Here is a 26721-nt window from a genome sequence, read left to right as displayed (position 1 = left end):
TTTAATAGTAGATTCTTGAGGTCAAGAGAACCACTTATTTTTCATACCATTTTTTCCGAATTCACTCGGTTTAAGAAATGCAGGCTCTTGAATAACCGTAAAAAAATTTAGTTCAATCTCACAAAGGTTTTATCGAATAAAATGAATATATAGTAGATAGTTTTTCATTTATTTGATTAATCTTTTTCGAACACAAGGCATTAACATCGTCTTCCACTTTCTCATTATGATCATTACGTATCATGAAAATACAAAAAATTCAACGAACCCAATTCTTGAAAGTTGGACGCTATCTAATGAATATTAGAACGTTTTGTAAAATAAAAGTATTCCTTATATTTTCTCGTATAAGGCTCCGTTTTCGTGTCATTTGATGTTCAAAAATGGAGAATAATAAAACTCTGTTCAAAAGATCCACAGATGTGTATTATCACACATCTACCTTGTTAGTCTGTAGGGAATTTTGTTTCTCTAGGGGTGTCATAGCTCATTATTATTATCAGGGACGAATCGGAAAAAATAGTATAGGAAAAAAGTGTTTCTTTTGACCTCATGCGGTCAACTGTTTCTGGGATAGAGGGCAGAGAGTGCTCAGACCTGTAATGCAAGATCAACTGTGAATCTCTGCGCCTTATTGCTTGTATTTACTTATCAAATCATTAACAATGATTTGAAGGGGATTACAACCCTATCCTAAAACAAAAGTGATGACGATCCATGAATAATAATCCATCTGTTGCTGCGTTTTCTGTGAAGTCTCCTCCATTGTAAATGTTCGAAGTGATTTTTTATGTGCTCCACAAAGAAACAGTTTACTCTGATGAATTAGCATGATCTTGGGTGTAGTATGTAGAAAGAAGTCTCTTCAGTCTCTTTGCCGTGGATCGTATTGAGTAAGGCAAATAATCTAGTGACTCATTATTTGCTCAAACGATTCAACGTCGTTTAACAGCTTTACGACGAGGGTGTTTTCATGACAACATGAAGTCGGTATGGCGTGCAAGTTAAAAGTTTTCCTCACGATTCACGAAGCGAAATACCAATATTTCCATGCGCTATAAACTTTTATTATTGGTAAAGGAAAAACTCTTTTTATCGAACTTATAATGATGCGAGAGCAGAGATTCACGCATCGTCGGTTTTCCAACTGAAAATATTTTTAGTTCATTCAGATATCGTGATCGGTGGATGACTTGTTCGTCTGTTCGCTAATCTGATTTTCTTTCACGCGATGTCGTCTGTCTGTGCATGTACCTACACGAGATTATATTTGGAATGAATTCGGGAAATGTATTATTACAGGAAAATGCCAAAAACGTACCTTTTCATGGAGAGATCAGGCGAGCTACATGATCATTTCAAAGTTGCCAAATGCGAGGATTTATTGAGAAATTCTTAGCCTACTATAGAACCAAACAAAATTTCAATGTCAAAATATTTTATTACTCAACATATTCTTCTCTTAATTGGATACATTTATTACATCGAACCTGCAACGTCTCTAGACCTTTCAAAAAAAAATATTTCTTCTTTATCTGCAAACCAGACCTCCACAGCTTTTATTATCTCCTCATTGGAGGAAAATTTACGACCTTTTAAACTTTTTTTCAGTTGAGGAAAGAGATGATATTCGGATGAAGCCAAATCTGGTGTATAAGACGGGTGTTCTAATTCTAATAATTCACACTCTAAATCACGAATTTTTTGCATGGCAACATGAGTTTTGTGTGTAAGGGCGTTGTCCTGCAAAAACAAAACACCTTTGAATAGCTTTCTGCGTCATTTCTCTTTAATTTTTTCCCGTAGAGAGTTCAGTAACGTCGAATAGTAATCTCCGGTTATTGTTCTACCCTTATCCAAAAAATCATACATGATTACTCCATGGCAATGCCAAAGAACTTAAGCAAGAACTTTTAGGTCTTGGAGAACCAGAGTATCACCATTCCATCGATTGTTGCTCTGTTTCTGGATCGTAGAAATGTACCCAAGTCTCATCCATAGTAACAATTAGGTTTAACAAGTCAAAGTCGTTTTCAAATCGAGCACAGATCGAACGCGATGCTTCTACCCTTGCACGCTTTTGGCCAACATTCACACATTTGGGGATCCATTTTACAGCAATTTTTCTCATGTCCAAATTGAGGTGAACTATATACCTAATGAACGCGTTCGTATGAAATATTCAGTGCTTCAGATATCCGTTTTAGCCCAATTCGACGGTCTGATAAAATCATGTCAAGAACTGCATCGATATTTTCGGGGACTGACACAGAAACTGGCCTTCCCGATCGGTCATCATCTTCAATGGAAAATTTACCTCTTTTGAAGCTTGCAGTACAATTTTTCACGGTCGCATACGAAGGACATTGATCACCAAGGGTATTAATATCTTCGTAAATCTGCTTACCTCTTAACCCTCTTAAATACAGGTACTTGAAGATGGCTCGATACTCCAATTTTTCGATTTTCACAATTTCGGTGGACATCTTCTTTCTTTTAATTCATTGCGTAGCTCTGGTTTACATTTTTAGTTTTTTCTCGGAATATTCGACATTTCGACTAATGCAACGATTTGATGAAAAATATATTCTGAATTTGATAAAAAGTCTATAATATCAGAAACGAAAAAATAGAAAAAAAATTTTGAAGTATTTATCTCCATACCCTGTATAAACTGAAAGTGATCAGGATTCAAGACTATTTTAGTACAGTAGATGATGTCGAACAAAATGATAATCCCAATTTTCAGATTTCAAATATGTCCAGTTCTCCAGAGACTTCTAATAGGCAGTCGAACTTGGGACATCCTGTACATATCCAACTTTACACGCCGTATAATTCGTGCTTAATTAAGGATTATTAGATCGATATTGTCGAAATGCTCGGGCGGGCTAAATGTAAGTAAGACATTGCATCGGTACAAGAGAAAAAAAAGCAATATCTCCATATCGATGGGGAGATGTACATAAATCTCCTCAATCCATTTTTATCACAGGTCTATTTCATCGGAATCGCTCCTCTAGCGTCGACAACACGATCCTCGTCATATTTCTTCGGTGAAAAACAACGTGAGCTCCGATCCCGTTCTCATGAGTATTACGTTCTGTTCGGATCCAACACGTTCTGCAGAAATATTCTGATCTCTGAGATTTATTCGCCTTTCTAGAAAAGAAATCATCCTTCGAGTACCAATCCGTTTCATACCATTTTCGCACTGCGATGTAGGATAATTGGAAATTTGTTTGTTGAACTACGATTCATATTTCTTGATCAATAATGTTGCTTCCATAAATTCAGTTTTGAAGTCTCATCAAAGCCAATGATTTCCATTGATACAAGGAGGAGGTCAAGAGGAGATAACGTGAAATTCGTAAATTTCATCATCCAATCTGAGAAAATAGACTCAACATTTACGAATTGAAAAATTTTTGAGTGCCTATGAATAACAAACTGTTATTGAGTCGAAAAAGGTCTTAAACCATTGGCTCGAACAAGTAACCCTGAAATTTGACAGCATAAAACAAGCTCATTGATATGGATACCTAAATACGAGGATGTATTGATATCTATAGTTAGCCTAGACCAGTTCTATGCATAAAAAATATTGCGTTTCCATAGCAACGAACAATAACTCATTAGAAGTGTCAGTATGAAGTTTGACGCCAAAAAAGTAAACCAATGTTACGTAATAAATTAAAAGGAAAAAGATGTCCACTGAAATTGTGGAAATCGAAAAATTGGAGTATCGAGCCATCATCAAGTACCTGTATTTAAAGGGGTTAAGAGGTAATCAGATTTACGAAGATATGCTTAATACCCTTGGTGATCAATGTCCTTCGTATGCGACCGTGAAAAAATGGACTGCAAGCTTCAAAAGAAGTAAATTCTCCATTGAAGATGATGACGGATCGGGAAGGCCAGTTTCTGTGTCAGTCCCCGAAAATATCGATGCAGTTTATGACATGATTTCTTCAAACCGTCGAATTGGGCTAAAACGGATATCTGAAGTAATAAATATTTCATACGCACGCGTTCATCATATAGTTCAAGTCAATTTGGACATGAGAAAAATTGCTGCAAAATGGATACCCAAATGTTTGAATGTTGACCAAGAGCGTTCAAGGGTAGAAGCATCGTGTTCAATCTGTGCTCGATTTGAAAACAATGTATGCTTCTTAAATCGAATTGTTACTATGGATGAGACTTGGGTACATTTTTACGATCCAGAAACAAAGCAACAATCGATGGAATGGCGACACTCTGGTTCTCCAAGACCTAAGAAGTTTCGTGTCCAAAAATCTGCTGGAAAAGTTCTTGCTTCAGTTTTTTGGGATTGCTATGGAGTAATCATGATTGCATCGTTTTGGTAAGTGTAGAACAATAACCGGAGACTACTATTTGGCATCACTGATCACTCTACGGGAGAAAATTAAAGAAAAAAGACGCGAACTGATGTTTCGTTTTTGCAGGACAACGCCCCTGCACACAAATCTCATGTTGCCTTGCAAAAAATTCGTGATTTATGGTTTGAATTACTAGAACACCTCCCTTATTCACCAGATTTGGCTCCATCAGACTATCATCTCTTTCTTCAACTGAAAAAAAGTTTGAAAGATTGTAAATTTACTTCCAATGAGGAGGTAATAAAAACTGTGGAGGTCTGGTTTGCAGAGCAAGGAGAAATATTTATTTGAAAGGTCTAGAGACGTTGAAGGTTCACTGTAATAAATGTATCTAATTAAGAGGAGAATATGTTGAGTAATAAAAAATATCCTGACATTGCAATTTTGTTTGGTGGTATAGTAGGCTAAGAATTTTTGAATATACCCCAGTAAGTCAAAATCGTAAAAGTGGATTGGTGAAAATCTAAATTGCGGCTGATGATAGCACGTTTCATTCCCTTTCCCTTCTGAATTTAGATTTTCATTAGTGTATTTTCATGTTTTCAAGATCTGAAAAGAGTGTTTATTTGAAGAGCACTATCTTCAAAAGACTGATATAAGATACCACTGGTACTCCCCAGTAGTTCCTGCGGTTATGAGCATTCCATCAATCGAAAAATGTTTTAAATTCCATTTGGTATGGAAAGTACAAAAATAACATTGGGTAGTACTTACTCGAATCGAAGGAAACTTCACTGAGCAAAATCCATCTGGATGCGAAATATAGTTGCAACTTGACCCATTTACCGATGCGATGATGAAGCTTGATCGTGACATTTCTGGCGTGTTCTAACACCAAATCCGGCATGTAAGAGAAATGAACGGCTTCTCCATCGAAGACGTTGTTTTCGACGCTGAAGAAAACTTTGGCATGCGAGAAGACCTGTGTGGAGAAAGTAAACAATTTAAAATAGAGAACAACTAAATAATGCCGTGGGATTCACAGGGTGGGCAAAAATTCGATGGGATTGAATGACAGCTATGTAACCGTAAGAGCTAGGGAGAAATGGATGGCACCTCTATCATAGGCTTTCCATGTCACTGGGTATATTATGCCTAGAATTTCGGTCCCCACTCATAAATTGATTATGTGGAATATCCATAACTGATGACCCGTAAGGAATAACTTCATAAGTCACCTCTGGATTCTTGATTTCACGACTGCACGGTCTGGCGGTTTCGAATAAAGCCGAAATAATTCATTTCCCTCGTGAAATACTACCTGTTCGGAGTCAATAAGATGCAAGTATGTTTGCGCTATATGGAAATTTTACGATCGTAAGCGAAAATCGATTCAATGTCTCCAGAAAGTTGGCCGTACCAACCCGATTCTTCCGGCTCGTTGAACATCAAACAATAAAATCCTGGTGTTCGGCAGGATCGTATCCTGGAATTGAGGTATCACATGTTCCGAAAAAATACCGAGGGGTACATTGTGTCTAGTACGAAGTGACTCCTGCATAATCAGTCATCGTTATGACTGCCTAATGAAACGAAGATAAATGAATAGGCTCTCTAGAAATCTGGTAAAAGTAGGCAACGTTTCAAACCATTACGGAAGGTTAATATTATCCAAATTGATTCATATCATGATGGAGAACTGAAAAATGATATTTCCCTTGATCTACCATACCGGGAGAGTTGAAATTTTGAGTAAACAAGTCACCGACAAATATCAGAGCAGAGTTCCAGAACATTCAGAGCAGTTACAGCTACTTTGAAAAGAAGTTTGAACTTTCATTCCACTTCGAGAGTTTTAGTACCCATTCGATATCTCTGGACTACTAAAAATTTCAGTTTTTTTTCCGGATATACACTAGAATCTTTAATTACCCCTTTTCCTTCTTATGATGAGTCATTTATAGAAACTCGTGGGATATTTCAAACGAATATTTGAATTGAGTTATATTTTTATCGCAATCTCTGCTAAGCGCGGAGATGCGAGTATTTCATACATATTTTGGGCAGAATGAATTCCTGATGTGGGCTGAATGGAACGTATTTCAAGAAAAGCTCTTTGCTTTTATCTCTACGCCAGCTGTTGCGAGTAAATATTAGTTGTAATTAATTATTCGGACGTTCACATGGGGTATTTCAATCCGGTTTCGCTTTTTGTAGTCTGGAAAGGTGAAATGAGTATATTTTTGAACGAATTTACTGCTTTATAGTTAGTATATAGGATACCTGGGAAAGAATGCGACAAACGGAAAGCATAAATAGCCCCGTCATCTAGGTGGATTCACATATCAAAAGGTCCTAATTGCAGGACTTTTGTTTAGGTTATACATGGTGCTAATCAGCACTGAAACAAGAGGTCGGGGACCAACTCCTTCAGAGAAATTCACCGAGTTAAAAAAGATCTCTAGAAATCATTGGCCTCTTTATTTTCTAATTTTCACTGGAAAAACAAAACGTTTGCCAACAACATTTCTGCTGAATCAATAAAGGATAGGTAATGGAAGATTTTTCATAGGATACAGAGTGAATTAGTCCGAGATTTATTGAACTTTGAAATTTCACTTAACATCTGATCAGGTTCAGGTATCACCCTATATTAGGTGAGCCCAGATATTGATGATGTTACTGGCCACATCCGAAGTCTATTGTCTCTCGGAACACTGATAGTACTGTTCAGCAATATCGGAACTACCCCTGTATATCCTTAACGGAGACTGTCTGGCAATGGCAATTGAAGACTCTTGATGTGAGTCCACCTTGATGTCCCCAGTTTATGGTTGCCCTTAGTTCATTCTTTCTGGGACACATTGTATATAGAAGTAATGGAAAAATGTCATCTCCTATCTAGATCCAAGCAGTGATGGTTGAGTTCAGTATCTTCACCCATGTTAATCAATGAAATAAATGGTGCTATTGCAAAATGGCGTATGCGCTGGTCTAAATAGTCTAGATAACAAGGAACGCTTGATTCTAGTGAGCTTTATAAGTCTGCGCCAAAAAGATTCGGTGCAAAAAAAAACGAAAAAGAAATTCAAGAAACTTCTGATACTTCATTCACAATTGTGTTCTTTATGTTCAACAATAATTTACTGAAGTAATTAGCGTGTCTACTCGTATTTTCCTATTTTCAATGAATAACCAATGATATATCTATGGCAGATGATTCCCCAACATAATGGTCCTGTAGGCTTCTTCGAACAACTGAAGAACAAAATAATCATCACCAACTTAGTCGAAAAACACTCCCCGTCAAAAGCAAGATTTGGAATATTATTAATTTCAATACTGAAGGGATTTCTTATGATGAGGGTGATCTTTCACCAAAATCAACAGAGAATTTTTGATGCAAAGATGATGTTCTTCACAGTAAAATTGAAGAACAAGTTATGTACCTATGATTTATTATTTTTTCCTTAGTTATCATCAGCTCTTCGAATCAGTTTGACGAAGGCTGTATTATTTACTTTTTCTGCTCTGTTTTAATGTTTCATACATATCTAATTAAGAAATGGAGAGAGGATAAAGAGATTTTTATGTCAATGGGAAAGAAGTCCTATACCTACTATTAAAGCTTATTCCATAAACAAATTTATCATTATCACACTACCCCCGGAGAGACAAGGTTTTTTAACTGAGGTTTTTCCCTAAGCTTTTGTACCATAAGACGTATTGTATGGTACCCTGTTATTCAAACCTCTGTTAAAACTCATACATTTGCTATATTGTTTGATAACTAAAAATATATTGCTGACATTCTAAAGAATACATTCTTCACCTTTTCCCAACTCACACCCTCAAAGAGAAAAACGGTATCATCAGCATGAGATATTCTCGTCAACTGTCAACAAGGAATTCATATACAGGGTGACAATTTGAAAACTTCCCAGTAAAATTATGTCACAAGAGAAAATGCCGGAGCAGATCAATCTCTATTCGTATGGGGACATATTTTGAGCAGAATTGTAAGCCGAAATTTCCTCAACCCTAGGTTCAGGAGCTAACACCCCTAAATTCTCAATAGGGAATAAGGGGTGAGCTATACCTCAATGAAAGATCACTTGACCCTCTACATGAATGCTATAGTTTGCAAATTTTTATTGAGTTCTTGAAGTAGTCACAGGGGCTGACAATTTGAAAACTTGCCAGGCCAATTATGTCTCGACAAGGATGTTTTCAGAGAAAATGCCGGAACAGGTCAATTTTTACTCGGAGGGGGACATGTTTCTAGCAGAATTGTAAGCCAAAAGCTCCCCAATCTTAGGTGGAGGGGTATTCACCCCTAAATTCTCAATTTAAGGTGAGCGGGTGAGCGATACCTCAATTGGAACACAATAGTATTATGTAGAGGGACATATTGTCTTTCAAATGAGGTTTAGCTCACCCTCTATTCCCTATGAAGAATTTAGGGGTGATAGCCCCTTGACCTAGGTTTGAGAAGATTTCGGCTTACAATTCTGCTAAAAACATGTCCCCCTCCGAATAAAAATTGACCTGTTTCGGCATTTTCTCTGAAAACATCCTTGTCGCGACATAATTAGCCTGGCAAGTTTTTAAATTGTCAGCCTGTAGATTATAAACAGTAGCATTCATAATGCTGTTGCATGAAAGTGTTGCTTCATGAACTAGTCAGTCGAAGATTTCATCTTACAAGTGAAATGGGCGCTTTATTGAATATTTATTCATAAAAACTGAAAAACGTCCCCTTCTCAGGAGAATGACATCGTGCAACATGAGAACTTGAAACTCGCTGATTTACGAGTTGAATTCTGCGATGTTACCACCTCGAAACGGACGTTTTGCCCGAGACACGACTGACTCCGATGACGCAGACCAGGAAGCGATGTACGAACATATTAAAAAGGAGAATTTATACCTATTTCGTATTCGTCGGGAAGTTCAAAGGCTCGGAGTAGGGAGACGTCCCCTGTTGAATTCTTAATTTAGTTCCACCCTCAAGTAGCTGGTCGGGTTAATTTGGCTGAATATAAAATATAATTGGCCACCATTGTCTCTCGCCTTGCTTAAATCAATATTAATGTTTTGAGAAACGTATTATATTCCTGACTATAACCGCAAGGATGGGGAATATTGAATTTATCATTCAATCTTCGTGGCCCATTCAGGTTACTTATGGGAGCTTTCCTTTTCTTCGTCACAGCCACTGTATCTTATACAGGGTGTCTGTAGATAAATGCGAAGGACTCAAGGACAGTGATTAAAATTAGCAGAGGTCGTTCATATAATTTTTTTTCAAAATCAAACTCCATTCCAAGATGCAGTCTTTAAAAATCGTTGACAAGTTGATGGTTTCTAATTTTTTTTACGGTTTTCCTTGTTAGGGTTCAGTTGATGCCTTCAAAAACAAGGACTAGAAACCCCCAATTAAAGATATCATAAATGTTTGCTGGAGGTGTCATAAGTATATCCTTCTTTCATTAATTTAATAGGTATACTGACGAAGAAATAGATGGATTATGTCGATATCTTTGCTCTACAAACCCCATAGTCAACTTTACTTCCTGTAAAAGAATATTAAGTCAACTGAGAACCCTATCTACTATCTGTTCCACAGGGCCTGTGTATTGTTCTATCGCTGCCTATAGCAATAGTATATAACATTACTAGCAAGGTAAGAGGGTTTTTACTGGCGAATGGAGGCTCCTTGAGCCAGTAAAACCTGTTACCTTGCGTGTATTGTTTTATATTTTATTTGTTTCTCATTTGTAAAAAGGTTAGATAAATTCCAAAAAAATCTCAATAATTTGTCGCAAATGTCGTAAGCTATGGAAGCGTTGCCATGAACATGTCTGTTTATTTTTCTTTACAATTGTTTTGGCAAAAGCGAAAATGAATGTACCAAAAGAAATTATTGAGGCAGTCAGCAGTGTAGCTTCAAGTTTATTAGCTGCAAAATCAGCTTCAAGGTACGAGCGAGAATACGACTACTTCAAAAAGTGGCAAAACAAAAATAGTGTGATTGGGGTAACTGAAGATGTTTTGTTGGTCTACTTAAATCAACTATCAGCTAGATTCAGCCCTAATACTTTATTGGTAAAATGGTCTATGCTGAAAAGCTGCTTGGAAATGAAAGAAAATGTCCCTGTTCGCAGGTTTGTTTTCCTTAAAAAATTTATTGAAAAAATGAGCGTTATAAGCCAAAAAAGGTCATGGTATTAAGTAATGAAGAGGCTGAACAATTGCTTTTACATGCTCCTGATGACCAGTGGTTGCTGGCGAAAATTGTAACAATATTTGGGATTTTTGGATGTTGTCGATGTGACGAAATTCTCTCCTTAAACATGAATGATGTAGGAGATATGGGAAAATACGTTATTGTGACATTGCGGCAAACAAAAAATTTAACAAGAAGATTCACCATAACCGATGATGGGTGCAGCTTCAAGCTCTGCATGTTATACAGAAAATATGTGAATCTTCGGCCTCCTGGAACAGAAAGTCTGAGATTTTTTTCGACATATCGACATGGAAAGTGCATTTCCCTTAATGTTGGCCAGCACACTATTGGTGATGTCTCAAAGCAAATAGCGAAATATTTAGGTTTAAAAGACCCAGAGTTATACACCGGCCATTCTTTTCGCAGAACTGGAGCCACTATGGTTGCGGATTCGGGTGGAGATATTTTAGCACTAAAGCGTGCAGGAGGGTGGAAGAGCATCGAAATTGCCATGAGTTATGTCGATGATTCGGTCAACAAAAAAATCGAAATGTCTAGCAAATTATTTGGTAGTAAGGAGAGTACAAATGTTCTGCAGTCCTCGAGTTCAGCAGTTTCTGAGTCAACAGATGGTTCATCATCATCAGTATCAACCCTTTCATCATCAAAAATCTGTGTTACTGGAAATAACAACTGTACCATGATTTTCAACATATATGACGATAAAACAAAATTTTCTAATGTAAATAATACTACTAACTTGTAAAAACTTTGCAAGTTAACTGTCAGTTTTATAAGTTAGTGACTTGATAAAATAAACTTTCTTGATTAATATTGTGTTTTTGGAAACTGACGTTTACAAACGAGAAACAAATAAAATACTTTAGAGCTTTGTCTTGTGAACTTTTTATTTTTACTATGGGTCAGCTGTTTTTCCTTTGTTGATTCCTTTATTACAATTTATTCTCGTCTTAGCTTATTAGTATAAGGTTGCTGGTAGTTTCTATCCATCAAAAGTGTTCAAGCAGTGAAAGGAACTGAGTGTGATGTCGACAAATTTCCCTTCACACAAATCTCCATCAACTGGTTTCATTATTTTCATAAATAGCAACCGTCGTCGAAAATAATATCACTCACGGTTTTTTCATTTATTCGAATATGCTCCCTAGTCCCCGTTGGCTGAATTAGACGTTGAGCACGAACGGGGTTGTAATTTGCATAGGCCGAGTCATGAAAGTTTTCGGTGGAAATATATGTCAAGTGATTTACTTGAATAACGATAGCGCCCCAGCTATCGCGCCCCATTGAACCTTCCTCGCTTAATTAAGGTAAACACTGGCGAGATAATGACTGACCCTTCGGTGCTGACGCGGATGCGAGAATCCGAGGTTCATGAATACTTCAGAAATTCTTTACCTGCACGTCCATGCTGAAGAGATTGTTCGTGTGAAGATGGACAGCTGAGAAGTTCCTGACGACGTCGAATTCGAACAGTATTTCCACAGACTGGCCCGAAGCTGATCCAATGGAGTCGTTGCGCCAGCCGATCCATTCGTAACCTGTAAAAAAGACGAGGCGTCAAATTTCTGCAGAAAATACACTGATCGGCAAAAAACTTGGCCACCTAAAATTTGGCTGAAGTCCAAGAACTTTATTTTTCTTCGATTTCAATTGTTTCTACTTTCTTCTTTTAGTTTTTTTCTTTCCTTTGATTTTCCGCGAGTGCCTGAAACAAAGGAGGTAGGTCCCCGTCTGTACCCTTCAGTTTCTTTGTTAGACCTACACCGGTTACCTCTTTGACTTTGACACTGCTGTACTGTATCGCTTTCTGTTGTATTTTATTGTTCTTTACCCTGTTTCGCGAGTCTGACTTTTCCCTTCGCTATCAGTCATGGTGCGCAAGCCCTTGGGGTACTGAAGGGAAAGTCCCGTCAACCCCCTTGTCCGCGTTCCGCGTCATAAGTGTTGAATCCGAAATCTCTTCTTTTCTATCAGTCATGGCGAGTAAGCCCTTGGGGTAGAGAATAAGAGATACCGCCCGTAGTCAGTGAAATCCCGTAGTTGCGCATAAAATAGACCTTTTCTTCGCTATCAGTCATGGTGCGTTATAGCCCTTGGGGTGGCGAATAAAAGTCTCGAATAGATCCACCCTGGTTGTGTTTCATTTCTGGAGAAATACAACTACCTCCCGATACCGTATAGCAAGTCCTTAGTATTCATTCCGTCAGTTCTGGTTGGCGCATTTTATTGAACCTTTGATTTTTCACTGCACCTGGTATAAACTTTATAAAGTGCCCGTGACCGGATAGAATTTCCCAAATGTATGTTCGCTTATAGATTCGCTCATATTTCATACCTACACATATATCTCCCTTGTACATATAATCAGTTTCCGAAGGTGTGAATAAACTTTTACATCATTTGATTTTGACTTCTTCGTTATCGCTACCACCCTAGATAACAGCGAACTTTGTCTCCGACTAGCAGCTACTCTGGTAGGTTTGCTATTCTTCCTAATGTAAAGAATAGCTGGCGCTCGAGATAAGTTTTCTCCGAGGTAACCACGTTACACTACTCTCAGTTAATAACAAAGAAATGTTTCAGTTTTTATCTCACCTTGATATCTGTATTTTTTTTTTGAAGATACACATATTCAAATAAAAGCCTATTATTGTATCAGGGAAAAATTTAATTTGTGTTGTTTTAATATTCAACAGTATTGTTATTATTATTTGAACCGGGGTCGTTGTGGTTCGGTCAGCCTTTCAGGAACTGCGACCACGTAGATCTTTTGTTCTCTTCCCTACTCATTCATAGGAGCCCAAGGAGGCCGTCAATGATGTTGATAAAACCGACAACATCTTTGAGGGCCTTAGTCGTTACCTCGTGAGTATCCAGGACCGGATTCCCCATATGAGTAGTTTTTAGGTCCGCCAGCTCTGGACACTTGCTTACCATGTGTTCAGCTGTTTATGCTTCTGATCCACAGAGCCTACAAGTCTCATCTGCTGACTTTCCCATACGGTACAAATGATATTTGTACCGACAGTGCCCTGTCAGCAGTTCCACCATCACCCGGAGCTCAGCTCGTGACAGCTTCAGCAGCTTTCTGGTGTAGGTCGGTGAAATCATCACGATTTTCTTTGACTGAGTAAGTCCAGGAGTGTTCATCCAGAAGGTTATTCTGTTGTTCAACTGCCATTGTTGGACCGCTGCCTCATATTGGTATTTTCCAAGCCCAAACAACGGCTCAGGCCCAGCAGGTGTTAACCTTGATGCCCATTTTGCAAGTTCATAGGCTTTCTCATTGCCTTCAACACCAAATAGTAGAGTCACTTTTTTGTCTCTGATCAGTTGCTTTATCGTATTACGCCACTCCCATGTCAGCAGAGATCTCTGGCAGTGTGTTTCCAGGGACCCCCAGCGTGGCCTGGCTGTCCGTGGTGATATAGATATGCGCCCCTTTGAGGTTCATTTTAAGACACTTCTGAGAGCATACGTAAGCAGCCAGTGTCTCGGTCTGTAAAATAGAGAGTTCACTCCCCAGTGCTTTATGGATGCTCAGTTTAGGTCCATATACGCCAATGCCGGTGCCCCTTTCTGATTTTAATCCATCAGTAAACCACGTGCATGACTTTTTGTCCAAACGATTTACGAAACTTATTGCACTAGGACGGTTAACTATGACCGTTTCAAAGGGCGTTTCGAAATAGAAGATGGTTGGCATGACATCCTATGGTTTTGCCAAGAGTTTTGAGTCTAGTTGATTCAATATCCTCATATGTCCAACCCAGTTTCCGGGTAGGAGATTCTCGTTAAGGGATATTCTTATTGGTTCCAGAAGGCTACATTTCCTCAAATGGGGGGTGTAGGGGGAGGGCAGATCAAGTATGGCCTCAAGCGCTGCTGTAGGAGCTGTGTGCATAGATAGCTCCCGTAACACCAACACAGGACAGCCTTTGCAGTTTCTGCAGCCAGTTGCGTGTGGTGACCTCTTCGGTTTTTGACCACCATGCTGAAGACGCATAAGTGACAATATAGGGATTACTACCGCAGTGTATAGTCACAGTAGCATTTTCGGCTTCGTGCCCCATGTCTTTCCAAAAAGTCTTTTCCAAGCCCACATGGTCGCCGTGGCTCTGGAAAGAGTCTTATTCCATGTGCTTTCTCCAGTTGAGTTGGCTGTCCAGGATACCACCTAGATATTTGCACTCACTGGAGAACTTTAGAGACTGGCCGTTCGGGACAAACGCTCTGAAATCGAGATTTCTTTTTCTTGTGAACGGAATCAGTGTTGTCTCCGAGGGATTGACAGTTAGCCCCTCCTCTTTGCACTCTTTCGATAATCCTAAGAGCGGTTTGCATTTGACTGCTCAGTAGAACTTCATGCTTGCCTCTAAGGCCAGGCGCAAATAGAAACGCAGGTTAGTGAGGTGACGCAGCGTGAGTTTTTGTAAACATAGAAAAGACCAAGACCGCGCAAATAAAGCGTGACAGTGACTTGTCAGATAGTACGTGCATCGCAGGAAAAAGCTGCGTCACCTCACCAACCTGCGTTTCTATTTGCACTGGTACCTCTTCAGAAGACCGTCCGTGACCAGACTCCACAGCAAGGATGATAGTACCTCTCTTTGAGGGCATCTCCGGCACGTCAACAAGGTCACTTCAGTTTTCCCCAGGTAGGCTGTGACAGTTCGCCCTTTCAACATACCTGTTATCCACTTAACAGTGAAGGGTTCTATCCCTTTCCGTTCAGCTGCATCACATATGGAAATATGTAGGATATTATCAAACGCCCCTCCAATGTCTCCAAACATTGCAAGCAGAATCTCCTTTGCTGCAAGGGGTCTTTTACCTCTTCAAGAAGATGGTGAAGGGCGTCTACAGTAGTTTTACTCGCTGTATAGGCAAATTGTTATGGAGCTTTAAATTTCCCCTTATACTCTTAATTATTTTCTCCATGGTTTTCAGGAGAAAGGAAGTGAGGCATATGGGTCGATAGGATTCAGGCTCTGGGGAGCCTTTCCGACCCACTTTGGGTATAAATACTACCCTTGCTTCCCTCCACGATTCTGGGATGTAACCCCTTGCATAGCTGGCCTTGAAAAGTTCAGCTAGGGGAGTTGTAATAAATTCAACACCATTCTGAATGATGGCTGGAAAGATACCATCCATGCCAGCTGATTTGCAGGGCTAACAGCTCTTTAAATAAAGAGTACAACAGTAATTTGAAAGAAAAAGAGAAACGTAATTGGCATTTTTCTATATTTCACGCAATCGCCGAGACACAGAGTGTGTTTTGAGGTTTTCAAACAAACCTTGTTGTTCTGGTCGATCCGAAACGACAAGCTCATAAATTTCGAGATAGGACCGATGAAATGTTTTGTGGAAATCAACGTGATTCTATAACTCGCTGATCTTGATACGGAAGGTCCGAAATTAATATCCTGAATCGGTGAAATACGTTACGCACTTCGCTGGATATGTATTGCCCGAGTCGGACAAAACTCAGTTGAATAAATCACCGACGATGGCCAATACACAAATATCAACGGATTTATCCCATTTCGAATCGACGTAAACATCAATCGTTCGAAAGGCCCGGTAATCATGAAATGAAAATACAGGGGGAACCTTGAAATTAGGATATATGGAAAGCGTGATATTCTACTGATTAAGTTACTTTTTGGATTTCTGGGTCAATTTTTGCTAATTGTAGTTGAATCGATGGAAATTTTGAAGCGAAATTTCACTATTAGATAGAACTCGATAAGATTTTCAACATGAGGTTATCACAAGACTCCTCGTCTCTATTTAAAAGCAAGGAGTTGTACTCAACCCCGTTAGGGGGTTGCATTTACTGGAAAAGTTGTTCCCCCTTTAATCAGAAATTCACGGGTATGACCGATTTTCCACATTTTCATTTCGAAAACGGAAAATCGAGGTGTTAAGTTTTCGTTGAACCACACAGTATGTAGGCGTTCATCATATATAGTCCGCGTCAATTTGAACATGAGAAAAGTGCTGCAAAATGGATCCCCAAATGTTTGAATTGTGACCAAAAGCGTGCAAGGGTAGAATCATCGCGTTCGATCTGTGCTCGATTTGAAAACGATGTAGACTTCTTAAGCCGAATTGTTACTATGGATGAGACCTGGGTACATTTCTACGATCCAGAAACAAAGCAACAATCGATGGAATGGAGACACTCTGGTTCTCCAAGACCTAAGAAGTTTCGTGTCCAAAAATCTGCTGGAAAAGTTCTTGCTTCAGTTTTTTGGGATTGCCATGGAGTAATCATGATTGATTTTTTGGATAAGGGTAGAACAAAACCGGAGATTACTATTCGACATTACTGACCACTTTACGGAAAAAAAATGAAGAGAAAAGACGCGGAAAGCTATCCAAAGGTGTTTTGTTTTTGCAGGACAATACCCTTGCACACTATTCTCATGTTGCCATACAAAAAATTCTTGATTTAGGGTTTGAATTACTAAAACACCCCCCCTTAATCTTCAGATTAGGCTCCATCCGACTATCATCTCTTTCCTCAACTGAAAAAAGTTTAAAAGGTCCTAAATTTTCTTCCAACGAGGAGGTAATAAAAGCTGTGGGGGTCTGGTTTGCAGAGCAAGAAGAAACATTGTTTTTTAAAGTTCTAGAGACGTTGCAGGTTCGCTATAATAAATGTATCCAATTAAGAGGAGAATATGCTGAGTAACAAAGTATTTTGACATTGAAATTTTGCTTGATTCTATAGTAAGCTAAGAATTTTTCAATATATCCTCGTATGTACCATTAAAATATCTTACATTAGTTGCGGTCGATTTCAGTTGCATCATATTACACTTGTGTGTGATATAGACACCGCATTACGACTGTGGTTGTAACTTGTAACCGATTACTTACCGTGTGAGTGCTACGATGCTTTTCCCTAATATGTAATTCGCCAATCTTCACAGGTGTACCCGACAGTTTGTGGTTGGAATGTGGTACGTGTTAGCATTGAGTATTCAATTAATTCTCAATTTATTCCCCCAGATAAAAATGCTCTCTCGACATAGCAAAACTAGTGAATCAGTCTACGAGGATATATTGAAAAATTCTTAGAATACTTACTATAGAACCAAACAAAATTTCTATGTCAAAACATATTCTCTCCTTAATTGGATACATTTACTACAGCGAACCTGCAACGTCTCTAGACCTTTAGAAAAAAATGTTTCTTCTTGCTCGGCAAACCAAACCTCCACAGCTTTTATTAATTCCTCGTTGAAAGAAAATTTACGACCTTTTAAACTTTTTTTCAGTTGAGGAAAGAGATTATAGTACGATGGAGCCAAATCTGGTCAATAAGGGGGATGTTCTAGTAATTCAAACCCTAAATCACGAATTTTTTGCATGGCAATATGAGATTTGTGTGCAGGGGCGTTGTCCTGCAAAAACGAAATACCTTTGGATAGCTTTACGCGTCTTTTCTCTTTAATTTTTTCCCGTAGAGTGCTTAGTTATGTCGAATAGTAATCTCCGGTTATTGTTCCAACCTCATTCAAAAAATCAATCATGATTACTCCAGCAGATTTTTGGACACTTCTAAGGTCTTGGAGAACCAGAGTGTCGCCATTCCATTGATTGTTGCTTTGTTTCTGGATCGTAGAAATGTATCAAAGTCTCATCCAAACTATTCGGTTGTACGCTTTTGGTTAACATTCAAACATTTGGGGACCCATTTTGCAGCAATTTTTCTCATGTCCAAAGTGACGTGAACTATATGATGAAAGCGTTCGTATGAAATATTCACTGCTTCAGATATTAGTTTTAGCCCAATATGTCTGATGAAATAATGTCACGAACTGCATCGATATTATCTGACACAGAAACTGTCCTTCCCGATCAGTCATCATCATCAATGGAAAATTTACCTCTACGAAGGACATTGATCACCAAGGGTATTAAGCATATCTTCGTAAATCTGCTTACCTCTTAACCTTTTTAAATACAGGTACTTGATGATGGCTCGATACTCCAATTTTTCGATTTTTACAATTTCAGTGGACATCTTCTATCTTTCAATTTATTGCGTAACTCTGGTTTACTTCTTTGACCTCAAATTTCACACTGACACTTCTAAAGAGTTATTGTTCGTTGCTACGGTAACGTAATATTTTTTTATGCATGGAACTGGTCTAGGCTAACTATAGATATCAAAACATCCTCATATAAACTCGATGTGATGGAAATTTTTCAGTTTTTCCAATTCAAAAATGAGAAACGATGAAACTTATTGTTGATTTTATCTATCGTGATATCTGTGGCATAGAACGCTGAAATACCTACCCGTTTGGAAAATGAAAGGCTTCGTACGTTCCCTCATAAACGTCGACGTCCTGCTGATACCTCCTCATAAAAACTGCGTAGCGAAGAAACGGCGATAAGTTCGTAGCAACAAAGTCGTATAATAAAGTCGGGGGAAATGAAAATCAGGTGTACGGTGCGGGGAACACATACGGCTTCATACATTCCCCGATGAAATATGCGATATGGAAGGCAGAAACGGGACAATGTAGCAGGTAAATGGAGTGAGAATCTTGCCAAGTTTCATATTCGCCTGCAATCTATCGAACGGTTGACGTATCACCGGGTTAAGTGACTGATATTACAAATATTGGGATGGATAGTTCCAATAAGTAGGAAGAGATTCAAAGCTAATTGGAAATATCAGACTGTATCTACGTCGAGATGGAACATTTAATGAAAATCTGAGAGTAGTTCGATATGATGAGTTCGTTCCAACTGAATGAGCCTAAATACGGTGTGATCCAACGAAAACTTTACACGTCGATTTTTTCGTTACTTTAAAAATAAAAAACCCCAAGAACTATATACTTCATTCAAATTTATTTTAGCAGTCGGTTGGCCATGAAATAATTTTCTCAAGTTTTTGTAACTAGAACGAAGTTAGGTTGGCACTCATGAAATGTCGTTAATGTCATAACGCCGTTGCCACAACTTATATCAATTTTTATTACGAAAATGCCGAAAGTGATTGAAAAAAGAGACAGGGTTTCAGGAAGTGCTATTTAGATTTCAGGTCCGCTCATTCAAATAGTTATACCCTGATATTCTAAAATCCACAATACGTCAGACGGTAGCGAACATATTCAATGTAAAAGAATTTATATAATGTTTCATCTGAATCTAAACGACTTATTTTTCAGCTGAATATTTCCACAATCAGAAAGATTGTGAATGAAGAGGATGACAAAGAATTTCCTTCTATTGGGAGACCCAAAAAAGTGGTGGCATTTGAGAATTTTATGTTTGAGTGAATCAATGCGAAAAGTTTACTACAGGATTTTCGATAAATGTCATCGGAGAATAAGTTCCCTAAAATGGATTTTTCTATTTTTCATTTGACTTGTCCTATACAATGTAAATGTCTTAATGTACTAATAAATACCTAATTATTATTACATCAACGTATTCAGATGAATAGCCACAAATACGCGCAAGTTGCCCTGTTACTTGTTTATTCATTTGAAATTTTTGTTCAAAGGTGAAGTTCATCTTAATTGAAACTTCTTTCAATTCCTTTTACTTATATTGATGCAAGATGATTTTTGTTGAAGAATTTAACATTCTTATAATTATCTGTTAATTCCTTCGGGCCCAAACAACACACTTCCGTCTAAATGACATCTCATTTATGTCAAAAGGGATCTAAAATGATCTTGCTCTGAGTTATGATCAAAATTAGATTATCTAAATAAGACGTTTTCTATGAATGATGTTTTTGAAATTTTTTTTAGATGTCTAGTCTTATGCCTGGCAAAATTCTTATGTCCGTAAGATATCTGAAAATAGATTAGTTTCCAAATATACATCTAAAAAAGGTTTATCTAATATCTTATTGTATTAATCGCGAAAGAATCACTGGGCAGACAACTAATAGATATGATATACCATTCCAATATTAGACATCAATATCTGACTTTATTAAGACATCTAGATTACATATAGAGAACATCTAACTAAAATGGTCGAAAACCAGTGACCAGATGAATATCTTTCAGATATATCATTTTGTATCGTCTATGAACATTAGAATTCAAATTGTACCAAATATCTCGATTAATATCTTCAAAGAAGACCATATATTGAAAAAACGTTTATTGGATATCTTAATTTTATAATAATGATGAAATTAATTTTCAGACGGGAAATAGATATCATATACTATATCGATATGACACATCAATATCTGACTCTGTTTAGACGCCTAGATTACATATATAAAACATCTAAGTAAAATGGTCGAAAAACAGTGAACAAATAAATTTCTTCTAGATTTGTCATTGCTAGATCGTCTTTAAACTTAACGATTCCAAGTGTCCCAAATATGTCGATATAAGAAGTCAATGTCATCTATTGAAGTGACTTCCGAAATTAATTATTCATAAACCATATTTCTACGATAGTCAAAAAATTTTGGACTAATCAACATCTTCCTAGTGTATTTTTCAAATTCATATTGTGTTTTATCATCTAAGTATCAATGCTAAAAAGCACATGTAAGTCTAAGTATTCGTATTCTTACTGATGGGGATGTTTTTCTAGGAGACTTAGTATCAGGATATTGAAATTTGTGAAAATTTTCATATGATAAAACTGATTGGACAATTTTTTCAATATAAATCGAGTATGAATATTGGTACCTGTTTCAAAAACAATAATGGTGAAGAATGATTGACACCTAAATTCAATATGTTAAATATGAACTTTAGAACGAAATTATTGATTAACCCAAGATACTCTTGAGAGTCTTGAGGAAAAAGGATATTTTTCCGAGTTTGCAGAAAATAGATGTTTGGTTGAAGGTATTCGATCGAGAGATATGCGATGAAAAGGGCTAGACAAGAACTACGATCGGGTTGGATCGCTTGGTGGCGAACTCTTATCGCAATTCGCAAGAAGCCGCGAACCGGCCATGGGCCAATAGAGTTAAAGTTCATAGTGCATAGCCATTTGAACTTGAACATTCAACATTTCCGTTAGTATATACAACCCTTCTTTGTAAGAAGGTCAAGTCGGCTAGTGATTGTGTTCGTTTTTTGATTAGTGATTTGTGCTGTAATAATTGAACAAGGTGAGTGCAATTTCTACTTAGGGTAGTTACAGCAGGTAATCCCTTCAGACATTAATCAAATTGCTTGAACATAGGAAAATACTATTTACTTCGATATGGTATTAGTTTGGATTTGTGCTCTCTGTTAAAAATGATATCCAGTTATCGTTTTCAAATACTTACCTGAATTTTTGGCTACAATAAATTGAAATATACGTAGATTTAAAATAGAAATATATTTCATAGATCAATCGTCTAATAAAGTCTATTAAATGATATTTTTTAGATAACCATTGACAAGTCAATACTATTTTGTTAGATAGGTACTATTAATGGTACATGGTACATAAAATGCGCTCCTCTGAGGAATATCAATCTGAAATTTGACGAATAATCGAATATACAGAGTTTGAAATCTTCGAGGAAATGTTTAGATGTTTTTTAGATCATTTAAGAATTCGAATATTTTTTCGTATTTCGATGTTCGAATTGAAAATTTTGTATCAATTAATCCATAGGAGTTCATTATACAGCAGCATTTTCTATTTCTATGTAGAATTTACTTGGTGAAGAGGGTTATCTGAAAAAGTCTAATGATAGACATCTTCTAGACATCGATTCAGAAGTGAATTTTGAATCACTTCACTCAGAAAACTCTTGCTGAATAATGTAACCCTTATTATAAGTACTAACAAAACAGGATTCAATCTGAAATTCGACGAATAATTGAATATACGGAGTTTGAAATCTTCGAGGAAATGTTTGGATGTTTTTTAGATCATTTAAGAATTCGGATGTTTTTTCGTATTTCGATGTTCGAACTGAAAATTTTGTATCAATTAATCCATAGGAGTTCATAACAGCAGCGTTTTCTATTTCTATGTAGAATTTACTTGGTGAAGAGGGTTATCTGAAAAAGTCTATTAATAGACATCTTCTAGACATCGATTCAGAAGTGAATTTTGAATCACTTATTCACTCAGAAAACTCTTGCTGAATAATGTAACCCTTATTATAAGTACTAACAAAACAGGATTCAATCTGAAATTTGACGAATAATTGAATATACGGAGTTTGAAATCTTCGAGGAAATGTTTAGATGTTTTTTAGATCATTTAAGAATTCGGATGTTTTTTCGTATTTCGATGTTCGAACTGAAAATTTTGTAACAATTAATCCATAGGAGTTCATTACAGCAGCGTTTTCTATTTCTATGTAGAATTTACTTGAAGAGGGTTATCTGAAAAAGTCTATTGATAGACATCTTCTAGACATCGATTCAGAAGTGAATTTTGAATCACTTCACTCAGGAAACTCTTGCTGAATAATGTAACCCTTACTATAAGTACTAACAAAACAGGATTCAATCTGAAATTTGACGAATAATTGAATATACGGAGTTTGAAATCTTCGAGGGAATGTTTAGATGTTTTTTAGATCATTTAATAATTCGAATGTTTTTTCGTATTTCGATGTTCGAATTGAAAATTCTGTATCAATTAATCCATAGGAGTTCATTAGAGCAGCGTTTTTTATTTTTAAAAAATACTACAGGGTATCAAAAGAGTACCGAAATTGAATCCTATTGATTTATAATTTGTATCTCCAGGTTTTGGTTCATCGCTTTCTTTTCTTCAAAAGATTATTTTTTGCATATTTTCTCAACTTGTTATTGATATTCAATAAATAGCTATTTGTAATTTATGTTGCTTCCAGTGGCTGTATATGTTCTCTTCGAAAGTGAAACGCCAGCAGACTTAAATGATGCTGTCATAAAACGGGGGCCATTCAAGACTGGTTATGACTAGCCAACGGTACGAATATGAGAGGAATAAAAACAAATAGACAATAATTTCATCTATTTATATTATGTTTTTTCCAATTTTATGAATTATGTGTTATGTTTTTGAATAATATTTATTTTTGTTTTTTTTTATTATAAATATATTTATTCATCAGAACCTGTTTTTTCTCTTCCAACTCCCATACGAACTGTCAACCATTCCGTATAAATATGAACTCGCCCATCACTAATCTATAGATTCTCAAGTGGTCAGATTTTATAGATATGATTCTGAGATGTGGATCTTGAATCTATGGAACGTCCATTTTCTTTCACATGGACCCTTCTTCGAAACATATCTTGTGAAATAAATATGTCTAGTTGAGAGGTCATTAATATCACGTTTTTTAAATTATCCTAATATAATTCGAAAGTTGACAACAATTAGAGGACAAAAACTGTACATACAATACAAGGTCATTCTAGAAATATCTAACAAACGTTCATCTTTGATCATCTAAAATAGGTGAGTACTAACACCATCTTTTTCAATAAAAATTTCCTCTAATAGACATCCGATTTCTTCAACGAAAAAGACAATGCTCCAAAGTCTAAAGAAGATCTTTGGTGCTACATGATTTAGATGTCCTGATTGTCCATGTTTTTCAGATCATCTATATATTATCCGATTTTTGATCGAAGAAAAATGTCAAAAATCTAATGATATATAAACGTTATCGAATGATATTAATAAAGTACATCCTCAAACGTCTATTATATATCAAACAAAATACCAAATCAGGATAATCTCGAGAATATCAGAAATCGTACTTGTTATAGAGACAATTAGAATTACGTCGAATAGACGTCTAAAGAAGTGATACTTTTCAACGTAAATCTCGCGGACATTTTTCCGTCGAATCTAGGTTAAAGGTTCGATACTTTCTGATGTTTTATAGATCATCTAAAAGTCTATGAGGTATGGTCTATAAAATGTTTTAAATATGTGTGTGTGTTGTTTGGGGGAGATACACATTCCCAACCACTGCATCATATGCATTTCATCTTCGGGTTGATATTTTTGAAATCTACAAATGATGTAAGCCAAAGAAGATAACGAACATTAACTCTCCTCAAGTTAGTGCATATTACGATATTATACTGATCTCTTGTATTTTCCATGCAAATAACTGGATTTGGTATGCCTTCAATCAGTTTGTATAAGCTTCAATTATGTTCGTCACATATTTTCCGAAGAGATTCGATATTGTGATAAAATACGTAATAACAGAAACTTTTACGTAGAACGGGCAACATAGCGTTGATTTAAAACCCAAAAATGTTTTGACAAGCGTCATAACCCCTCATTTTCGTACTATACAGAGTGAAATGTGTCAAATTTCCATGGCCAACCGACTGCTAAAATAAAAGTGAATGAAGTATAGTTTCAATAATTACGATTCTTTTTGAATGAACGAAAGCCTCAAAAGTCCTACAGTCTACAGTCTTAAAAAACAATTGTGCAATTACACACTGAATTACAAGTTTTATCTTTCACCCTTAGTGGAACACCCCTGTGAAAATAAGCACGTTTTCCGTTCGACTCACCTTTGCCATATCCCGTCAGGTCAACTCTGAAATTATCCTGACCGACGTGTCCGTCCACGAGCTGTCCCAGTCCCTGGAACACATGTCCAGCGTCCTCTAAGCCGTCGTAGGTCTCATCTCTGAGATCGAGTTTTCCCTTTCTGGTACCCTGGGGCATGCTGTAGCTCAGGATGCCATCTGGAACGGAGAGAAAATGTTATGACGTGATTGTATACGAAATAGCTTTTTCGACTTTGATTCGGTCATGTAGAAACATGATGGCGCAATTTGCGTCCTCGCTGTCACCATGAAAACGAAGGCGACGTTTTGAGGGTCTCGGTCATCGGGGGTACCAGCATTGAAATTTTACGGGTGGATTTATCATGAGTTAAATTTATTAGAATTGGGGTTTCTTTTCTCACCTCGATGTGAGGGTATAACGGTGTAAAACGCAGGAAACTGCACACGTGGATTTTCAATCAGTCAGTCTTTAAAAATTTCAGAACGTGTGATAACCTTTCATTCCCTTTTAGGCCCCTAAAGATGGTACCGGAAAACCAATTCTTAATTTTTTCTTAGTATCATAAATTCGGGTGAGTTGGGACGATTGTTGCATTCAACTTGTCATATTTTCAAAACGGTGACCTATTTTTATCTGAAAAAGAGGTTCGAATATGCTTAATGACTCAGACTATTGAGTAGGATATATACCATGCTTCAGAATTCGGATATAAATTTTGAAAAAATAAAATATACTTGTCCCAAGTTACCCACCGATTTGGGAGGCTTGTGACACAAGTTGAAATCTATTTATTTCTCAACTCTCAAATGAAATAGGTGACTTGGGACGGTATATACTTTTGAGAAATTAGAATTTGTGATTATATAGTTGAAATTCGGTAAGGAAATTAAATGATAAACCCCTATTACAGAGAAAGTAAATATATAGCAACTCAAATGTAAAAAAACTAAACAAAACAAGAGAACTTTGATTCCTTTCATTTTTTGGTGATTTCTTTGTGGAAATAACGTGAATAATAATATCCTGCGAAAATCGGCATATTTCCTGCTGCCAATACGCCGCTTGTATCTATTCGGCATTGTCCCAAGTCACCCTATGAAACAACAAATTAAATGAATGAGATCCGTGTTGCCGTTCGATTTTTAAACAACCTTGTTTCGTGACATATCTAATATCCCAATATCCTACGTATCCAGAAAAAAATTACACATGCACAAAGTGAAACACATGTGCAGGAAGTATAAGGCCCATAAAAAACACCCTTTTACTCTCTTGAATTTGTTAATTTTTCCTGTCAATTCAAACACTCTGGTCACGGCAAACTCAACAGGAATTAATTGTTAAACTAACCGAATAGAAGCCACACAATCTTATAAGTTTGTCCCTTCACTCATAAATGTTAAGAAACGAAGAAATCTGCAAGGGGGGTAATTGTCCCAAGTTACAGGATTGTCCAAAGTAATCCGAATCTATCGGTACTTCATCAGAAACCTTACAGAAATAAAATTGAGTGGACATTCTATGGAATCATATAGGCAGGCAAAAAAAAACTTGTAGTTCCCCTACAATATAAGCCTTATATACGCCCACTTATTGAAGTTATGTTCGAATATAATTCCAGCCTATACG

The 26721-nt window shown here is 36.9% G+C and overlaps 1 protein-coding gene across 6 annotated transcripts in view; it reads right to left on the bottom strand.

Annotated features, from left to right (window-relative positions):
• LOC123316792 (discoidin domain-containing receptor 2-like) overlaps positions 1–26721 on the bottom strand; it is a 321074-nt gene that overhangs the window by 36798 nt on the left and 257555 nt on the right. For all 6 annotated transcript variants that reach the window (XM_044903031.1, XM_044903047.1, XM_044903023.1 and 3 more), the window contains 3 exons: positions 25092–25268; positions 11992–12134; positions 5118–5325 (listed from right to left, as the gene is read on the bottom strand). In XM_044903031.1, coding sequence (XP_044758966.1) covers positions 5118–5325; positions 11992–12134; positions 25092–25268 — 528 coding nt within the window. The remainder of the gene's footprint in view (positions 1–5117; positions 5326–11991; positions 12135–25091; positions 25269–26721) is intronic.

The sequence above is a fragment of the Coccinella septempunctata genome, chromosome 1, assembly GCF_907165205.1.
Source record: "Coccinella septempunctata chromosome 1, icCocSept1.1, whole genome shotgun sequence".
Lineage (NCBI taxonomy): Eukaryota > Metazoa > Arthropoda > Insecta > Coleoptera > Coccinellidae > Coccinella > Coccinella septempunctata.
The sequence above is the reverse complement of the archived record's forward strand: the minus strand, read 5'-3'. Positions and strand labels throughout refer to the sequence as shown.